The 8826-nt window shown below is 43.0% G+C and overlaps 1 protein-coding gene across 2 annotated transcripts; it reads left to right on the forward strand.

Annotated features, from left to right (window-relative positions):
* Positions 1-997: 997 nt before the first annotated feature.
* LOC125289070 (leucine rich adaptor protein 1-like) lies at positions 998-7051 on the forward strand. 2 transcript variants are annotated; one of them, XM_048235741.1, is made up of 3 exons: positions 998-1646; positions 5274-5674; positions 5787-7051. In XM_048235741.1, exons 1-3 carry the CDS (start codon positions 1434-1436, stop codon positions 5797-5799), a joined length of 627 nt encoding a protein of 208 aa, XP_048091698.1. In that variant the 5' UTR covers positions 998-1433; the 3' UTR covers positions 5800-7051. The 2 variants fall into 2 exon arrangements, with proteins under 2 accessions (XP_048091698.1, XP_048091697.1); XM_048235740.1 differs by having other exon boundaries at positions 5274-7051.
* Positions 7052-8826: the final 1775 nt, after the last annotated feature.

Here is an 8826-nt window from a genome sequence, read left to right on the forward strand (position 1 = left end):
TTAAAAAATCTAGCTTGTTTGTACCGTTTTTTCCCAAGATCCCGGATCCCTCCTTTAAGTCACTGTTTCGGTAGCCTATAGGGCCCAGCGGCCCACATGCTAAAAGGGACAAACTGTGGTAAGGCCCATTCACTTCCCCGATGGAAACTGGAGCCTGGCCATGGATATGCTGGTTGGATGGCAATTGTAACACTATAATTTAAATGCCTCCGGAAGATCTGCCAATGATTAAAATAAATAATAAAAAATAAAAAGTAGGCTATGTTTGCTGGGATAGGAATAGTGTTGTTCGTGTGTGCCGCCACTAGAGGGCGATAGTGCAGAAGTAGTGTGCTTTGTGTTTGTCCTTTCTCAGCCGAATCCTGAGCATGTATGACTACACTGATATCGACACACTACCATCGTTTGTCTTCACACTTGCTATGTTTCTCTTGGGTTTGGGACCAGTGGTAGGTATAAGGTATTCTGCAGCTTGGAGACTCCTATATACTCCTAAATAACTGCAGCTATGGGACAAAAAGGTGTACTTCTCAGAAGCACAGTGTAGTATAAATACTGTCCAAATGTTCAAAGTACTGGATTCCTGCATATGAACTGCAAGCAACAAGAAAAATGAAAATATAAACTCTAAATCCCAAACTCTAAATTCAGAGACAAATGTAACACTTCAGCAGCCTTTACAGGTGATAGGCTACTGTGTTTGGATTTACACAAAATTACCTTTTTTTTGTATTCGAAGACAGTCATTGTCTTATTGCCTGCTAGCACCTTAGGATAGGATGTAAAACAGAATCAAACATGTTGGAGATAAAGTGGTAAATAATAACTCCATGCGCAACGCATAAAATGCTAAAAGTAAAGTAGGCTTCAATACAATATTCACGCGTCGAAAATACTGCTTAATTAGTGCTGCTAATCCTGCTATTACGGTAAAAGGGCGTGTCGGCTTGTGGTCCACCTGTCTGAAGTTTTAAATTACAGACTCGGTCAAGTCACTGATACAGCATGCTGACTTGTACAGTCCATACTGACTTCTGTCTGGCTCCTGGACGCTTGGAGGACTGGATCAGACCAAACAAAAACTAGGATCCTTCCTTGCTCCAGCTACAGATGGTTTGCTATTCACAAGTTATTGGTCAGCGGATTGCACTGATGAGTAATCCACACTGAAATACTGCATAATTCAGTCGGAGCTGTAGGTCTCTAATATGCGAATAAGCGTGATTCGCGTTTGTGGATGCTCGCAGGAAAAAAAGGGGAGTGGACAACTTTGAGTGTAGAAAAGAGAGTCTGATAACTAGTGTTGGTTAGTGTTGTTTTCGGAGCACCAAGTGACTGTTTCAGTGGGCAGGTTTTCCACAACTATGATATTTTAATCGCGTTTTGATTTATTTATTCATTCAGTTTTGTTTTAATCACATCACATTTCAACGATGGACGAAGAGAACGGGTTGCCGGATTTTAAGGATCTTGAGATGAAGTTGGGTCGCAAAATTCCAGAAAGTCTCTTTAGGTCTTTCAACGAGAGAGACCTGAAAACTAAAAGTGAGGAAAAGAGGCTCGCGACGCCGGTGACTGTGAAGAACCACACGTCTGCGGACTTGAAGCGACTGGAGAGCAAGATGTTATTTTTAAAACAGGAAATGGTGAGTATCTAATTTAACCTGACCACAGACTATACGTTACGCTACAAACTCTGTCTCTCTCCATCCCTCCCTGCACTAGAACCTGTAGAAGAGAGAACAGGCTGTGTGTAGCCTATATTTGTTTGGCTACATCCACTGATTTCTAAATATCTCTTTTGAGATCAGGGACTTGTAGGCCTATCTGAAAAGCATCTAATTTGGAAACTTAACTGATAAAGTTGAAATTCCATGCAATTGCCTTTGAAACTGTCATTTAAAGTGAAAGTTTAAAATGTCCTGCTCTGGTTCAGAGCTTGCCTGTGCATTCTGCACTACAGGCCAGCCTACTTCAATACTTGTCTTCTTCCCTTCCCCCACCCCCATTTCAGCAACTAATGAAACTCTTGAACAAAGCCCTGTTTAAGCAAAGTTTCACTGCCAGCCCTCTCTTGCATGCATATCGCACGAGTAATAACACACATGTGAGTCATGACTGCTTGTCATGTAAAGCGCCAACCCCATCGTCCAAAGTGTGACATCACCACCCTCTGTGCAGGCAGTCAGAATGGGCCATTCACACACTCCCAGCTAGCCGTGATGTGATTCAGGCCTTGTTGGTAAACGTGTGTCCTACTTGACCTCACAACCCGCCCATGCTACTTGAAAACATGAAACTTTTAGATTGGGGCATTTGCAAAGAGGGTGTACTTGTGGTGAACTTTACCCTATATGACACACATTAGAATGACCGTATCCCCCCCCCCCCCCCCCCCAGTTAAAGGCTTTAGGTCATGATTAGGACCAGCAGAGCAGATGGTATCGTGTTGTCCACGTCCTGCCAGGGTCGGGGGTCTTTGGTTACTCCTCTGATTTTACCGGCTGTTGCCGTGTTCAGTGCCGGCCCATGTTGCCATGTGGCGGCTGTGTGTGTGTCTGCGCACATCTGTGCACATGTGTGTGTTGAATGGAAGGAAGTGGAGCTGGAACTTTTTTCTTTTCTTGTGGGATTGACAACAGTTGGTTCCCATTGAGAAAAAAGTGTGGAATTGTGCAGGATGTTCAGCTATTGGCTGATGTAGTATCCTGTTTATGTTTAGCGCTGCAGCCAGAAGAACCCAGAAGTTGTTGAAGTGACTGAAGTAGAAAGTGCTGGTTTTTGTCTTTAACCTATTGAGGAGTGAATTATTTTCCCTGGCTCCTTCTAGAATTCTACGCAAACGTTCTATAGTTTCAGTGTTTTTTATACAGTCTATGAGAAAATTCCCTGAGGGTAATTGTCACATCATAGTGTAGAACTCTCGGTTCGCGAACGTTCTAAGCACACATTTGTGACCATACCTCTAGAAATGAGTTTCTCAATCCAAATCGGATAATTGTTTTCATTGTCGACAACCCCCTACCTCTTCCCTTTGTATAGCTAGTCATTGTCACCAGCTAATTTGGGACCTGATGGTCTAACCAGCTGGTCTTTAGTTCTTATAGCAACCACCTAATCTTTAATCCTATCAAGCAGTGTTTTTCTTTGTCTTCATAGACGTGAGTCTCTAGTCTCATACACAAGTCAGCTGCTTTGTCAGAATACTTCTGTTTGAGTATACTTAAGTTATGAGTGTGAGCCAATACTGTGTGACACGCCTGTACTTTATCTCATGACAGCTTGGTCAGTTTGTAACACACAACAAAGATAAACAGTGGACAATATGCCTTGATTCCACAGTAAAACCACTCCCTTTTACATACCATCTTTTGTTTGTAATGTGGTAAAGTAAATCAGCCTTTGTCTCCAGCACCAGCTGTATGATAACACTGTTGTTTCGCCACAACTGGAGTGGTTGTAAAGTAAACGGCCGTGGTAACCAAGGGCCCCCTTTCTCTTCGTTCAGCAGCTGCATGGGTTCAGTCATCTCTGATCCTTAATTGAGATGACCAGCACCGGCGCATTCCGCAGTGACCAAAGTGAGTCCATCATGAGCATAGAAAAGGCTGGCTGGAGTCACTAAAGCAAACACTGAATGCATTATGACTCCCATCAGAGCTCAGCCCCAAACATCTAAGGGCCTCCTGGCTCATGCCAGCTGCATGGGATAGCATAGCAGCATGCAGTCATGCATATTAGGCTATGGAGGCTAGTATATTAGGCTATATAGTCAATATAATGCAGCCATGCATATTAGGCTATGTAGGCTAATATATTAGGTTATATAGGTTACATCTACATATAAGCAGGACATAAAGCCTATTATGATTTGCTGGCTTAGTATTTTCACAAGTTGTGAGCATGTTAATTGTTTCCATACGTATGTAGGGCAAAAGATCCACCAAGACGTACACACACACACACACACACACACACACACACAGGCTGCACACTCTGCGCGCTGGGTGATAAACTTGCGTGGGAGCGATTATCATGTTAAGTGCCTGTAATTGCTTGCCCAGTAAAGTGCGTTGGGAAAGCAGTGCTCAAATAAACAGTGCTGAATCATACAGGAAATGACAATGAGGAACGGCGGCACCTCTGTTAAGGTTTATGACTTTGTTTTTAGAAGGAGAGGCAACTTTTATTTGTGTGGCTATCAACCCATTGTTGGTGTTCCATAACCCACACTCTCAACGCAAAGGTATGAGCTACACCAGGCGCGTAACTGAAGCGTTCCGTTCGCGACGCGTAAAATCCATTTTAGATGAATGGTCTATTTTTTTTGAACGTACGCCCCACTGTCACGTCTGGTGTAGCTACTTCCATTGATTATAATAGAAGCTAATTGTTGCAGCAGACGCAACGCGAACGGAACGCTTCAGTTACGCGCCTGGTGTAGCTCAGCCCAAAGTCTCAGTCACATATTGCCTGTACAAGACGATAGGCCTATCAGCTTTGACCTCTGCCATATGGCTCTATAGGACCTCATGATCATGAAGTGGACTGAGACCTGTAGCGACGATGACCACAGTAGGGAGTGGAGTCTGTGTCAGCTTCTCTTTCCACTCTGTTACTCACTCTTACTTGCTCGTCTTCGCTAATTTGCTAATTGTGAGGCTTTAGGGTGTGGGTGTGGGTGCGTGCGCGTGTGTGCATCAGTTGACTCCCTTCTGGCGGCTGAGTGACTTGACTGAACCGTGTCTCAGCCTGAGGAGGTGGTAATTATGGTCAAAGGGGAAGGCACAGGCAGGGCTAACGTGTCAGAGTGTCAGAGAGGGCTTCTGTAGGTCAACCAGAGGACACACGCAAGACCTGTTGGACCAGATGGTGTTAACAGGTTTTATGATATTGCAGTGCTCTTCTAGTTATGTCGTGTCACCATTAACGTTATCAGATTAGTAAGCCTGGGAGAGAATCACATCTAGTCCAATGTAAATTAAAAGTCCAATTAAAAACACATTAAGCTGATTCAAGGAACTTATGTGACCCTTGTAGTTCATCCACTATCCTTCATCCATCTTTATTATGATTCATTTTACAGGCTCTTATCATAGATACAAATTACATTTTAAGTCATTAATAATTAGCCCAATAAAGGCATAAACAGATGCCATACTACAAGGCTTATAATATTATTATTATTATTATTATTATTATTATTATTATTATTATTATTTTGATGTATTATTATGAGTATAAACTATCATGTTGATTTCTAAACTCTGCAGGCCCACCTACGTGCCATCGACGTGAAGTTGATGCACCAACTCCTGACCATCAACGATGGCATAGAGTCTATCCGCTGGGTGATGGAGGAGCGGGCAGGAGTGGCCAGCCGTGAAAGCAGCTTGACGGGCAGCCTGTACAGCCTATCGGATAGCCAGGATACCTCCCAGCGGGGCAGCTGCAACAGCCTCCATGACTGCAGCGACAGCCTGGATGGGATATCGGTGGGCAGCTACCTGGACACTCTAGGAGAGGACCTAGAAGAGGACCTGGGTGAGGACCTCCCCAATCACCCGTTGCCGACAGAAATGACCAACGGGTTTCCAGAAAAATCTACCAGCGTAGACGACGAGGACCTTCTCAAGAAGCCCCCGCCACTGCGTCCTCGAGTGGAGACGGACGAGTACTATATTTTTGGTTGATTATTTGTGGTGTTTTAGCTTGTGGCTAACTTCCCGTTAGCTGGGACAGGCTCCTTGTTGGACTGACTCTTCCCCCTGTCTTGCTTCCCCCAGCTCCACCTCCTAATGTATGCTGCTGACTGATGACTGCAATGTTGAAACTTCGTTGCTGCAACGTTGAGGCCCAGATAGTGGGTAGCTTGTGTCCTCATCAGGGCCACACTTGGCCCTGATACGGCCCAGAATTGGTTACAATGCGGGAGGAGGTCACTGGGTTCCTCTGGTTGAACCTGTTGCCCCCCCCCTCCTCCCTATAGTCTGCATTAATCCTCCCCCATCCACAACATCCATTCCCCCCTCCCAGAACCACTAGCCAAAACACACACAACCTGCATGGCACCCTGGGCCCTGCCCCGCTCATGTGATGGTAGCAAAATAAGGGTTTAATAATAATAGTTATTATGGTGATGACAAGACCACTCCAGAAACTTCACTATCCCGCACAAGACACAAATGTCCCCTCACGGGCCCACTGCACGCGTGCTCTGAACATTTTGCTCCAAAGACTGCAACAGTGCCTCCACATGTCTTAACCCCCCCAACCCCCACCCAGACCCCCTCCTGACCTTCTCAGATACAATGGCTAAGGCCTCTAACCCGAGTAATATGTGGTAAAAAGGGATTGAGCAATTATTTTGGCATTAGCCCTCACTCGTGCTGGGAGCCTGGTTTCTGAGAGGATCATGGGTCACAAATGGACATTTCCTTTAGTGATTACAAGTGGCAGGAGCTACCAAGTGCAATTTCTGGTCATGGCAAAACCAATGTTTTTGTTTTTACTTTTTGAACTGAGACCGCATGCAGAATTTTTTTTCTATTGTGTTTTTTTTTTTTTTTTTTTGCTTCAGCTCAATGTTCATCGATCTTTGGTCCAATGCACCTGTTGATCCAAGATGTGTTGAATTTTTTGTTCTTGGACCCTTGACATGCTGAAATGGTGTATGTATTTCAGTGTTTCACAGACTGTGGATCTGACCTGTAAACTATGGAAAGGCACATACTCTGCTCCAAAGAAACACAGATTTAGCCTTGTTTTTAACACTTGAATATTTTAAATTTTAGACAGATCTGTTTGTTTTTTGGATGTTGTGATATTTCAGCATTCATAAGATGTGTGAAAAACAATGTAAATATACCTTTGGTAACTGGATGATAACAGTGCCTCAACCTTGTGTGTGTGTGTGTGTGTGATTGGTTGGTTGGTTGGTTGCAGGTGCTGTTGTCGCCTACTTTCACAGGTGTGCTTCTAATTTATTATTTGTATTTGGTGTTAAGAAGTGTTTTGAGAAAAATGCATAATATATTGTGATTTTTCTTAACGTCTTGGTGTCTTCCACTCTATCTTGCACTGAAACCCGATCCACCTCCTCTTACATATGAAGTCACTTGTAGTACAGCCAGCTGGAAACAAATCAGCCCAAAGATCTCCTTATTAAAACAAAAATCCTTAAATTACTGCATGCACTCTCACACTGTCTCGGCAGATCATAGCTTTTGTAAAGCACTCTTGACACTCCTTGGGGCTTTGTTCAACACTGTGTTTATGACTAGTCTGACTTAATTGAAACAGACACAAAACATTATGAGGCAAGAGTCGGGGAACGAGTGCCAGGCATACTGAGTGTGTTTCATCTCCACCACTACATGAATGCAATGCATTGCCTCACAGCTTCCCCTGTAGGGGAATGATGATAGATTTATCTATCTATTTAATTAATTTATTTATTTATTTATTGTGCGTTCATTTTTATAGAAGTTGAGTGCATTATTGGGTGTCTTTATAAGTATCTTGGTAAGTCTTTATATTTGTGCGACTTAAATTTGTCACTTAAATGTGAAAGTTAATTTTCAAAGTTCAAGAAGTTTGGAAATGAAAATGCAAACTTTAAAAATGAGGTCACCAAGCTATCAGCCAGCCACAGTCATTCAATGTTCTGACCAGATTTTGTCCGGGGTCGGAAATTCTAGCAACCCCCATCATTTGGAATGGTTGAAATAGACTAGCATTACCTCACAGCTTCTGCCCCTAAGGTCTCTGTAATGTAGTCTAAACCACTACAGAGAGACCACAAATCCACAGCAACTGACACTAAGAGCCTAATTATCCATTGTACATACTGGCTTATGCCCCCTTTGATATGGTTGGACATAAATTCTAAGGAAAACATTCCAAATCTTATGACTAAACGTCATTGTCTGTCTAGAGCTATGTGGTGGTATGGGTGAAGCAACTACTTTCTCTCACACACACACACACACACACGCACACACACAAATACCTAAATACAAACAAACAATTAGCAAAAACGTCAAAAATCTAGGTGAATGTAAATATCTAAAATATTGTAAATATGTTTGAGCGGAGACATGACTAACTGTATTTGTTAACGTTCACATGAAGTGTAAGGGTTCACTAGCTAATAATGAAGAGAACAGGTTTGTCAGGCTTGTGTCATCATCACCCACGGTGAATCAGAGTTCCTGGGAAGAGGATGGTACACTTTGTACTTTGTACAGTTTCTCTCTTTTTTCACAAGAAGGATTATTGGCTTAGTTCCACTTGGTGTCCACACTTGTTTACGGCCGACACTCCTCAATTTTTTCTTTGTTGGCATGTCTTCAGTTCATCAAACAGCTGGGTGAGGACTGAGTTGCCCTCTGTTATCCTGTTTGTACAATAAGCAACCATTTCAGATTGGCAAATTGTATTAGGCAATACAATTTTCTCTCTTTTTTTTTAACCCCACGACCCCCACCACCATCATCACCTGTCTAGGTCAGAGAAGAATACCTCTCTCTCTCCTTTAGATTATCTGTGCTTGTTATACTTTTTTTATGGTTGACGAGCATGAAAAATCTATCCACTTTTAATTCATCAACGTTTAAAAAAAGGCAGCTTTTTTAAAGCTTTTTAAATTAGTATTTAATCTATTTAGCATTGCAGGAGTAGAGACAAAAAACCTGCAGCTGTGCCTTTGAAATTGTACCTGACTCCTGTGTAATAGCCTCACTACAGTACTTGAGGCCATTATCCACAAAGGAAGCAGATCATCAAGCATGCGCTGACTGGGGCTACAGACTAGTGCAAAAGAGT

This window comes from Alosa alosa, chromosome 24, assembly GCF_017589495.1.
Source record: "Alosa alosa isolate M-15738 ecotype Scorff River chromosome 24, AALO_Geno_1.1, whole genome shotgun sequence".
Lineage (NCBI taxonomy): Eukaryota > Metazoa > Chordata > Actinopteri > Clupeiformes > Clupeidae > Alosa > Alosa alosa.

Excerpts from the sequence above, each read along its gene's own strand:
- LOC125289070 (XM_048235740.1), top strand. The coding sequence starts at position 1,434 with ATGGACGAAGAGAACGGGTTGCCGGATTTTAAGGATCTTGAGATGAAG. Across the intron at positions 1,647-5,273 it reads TATTTTTAAAACAGGAAATG|GCCCACCTACGTGCCATCGA; the intron begins GTGAGTATCTAA and ends TAAACTCTGCAG.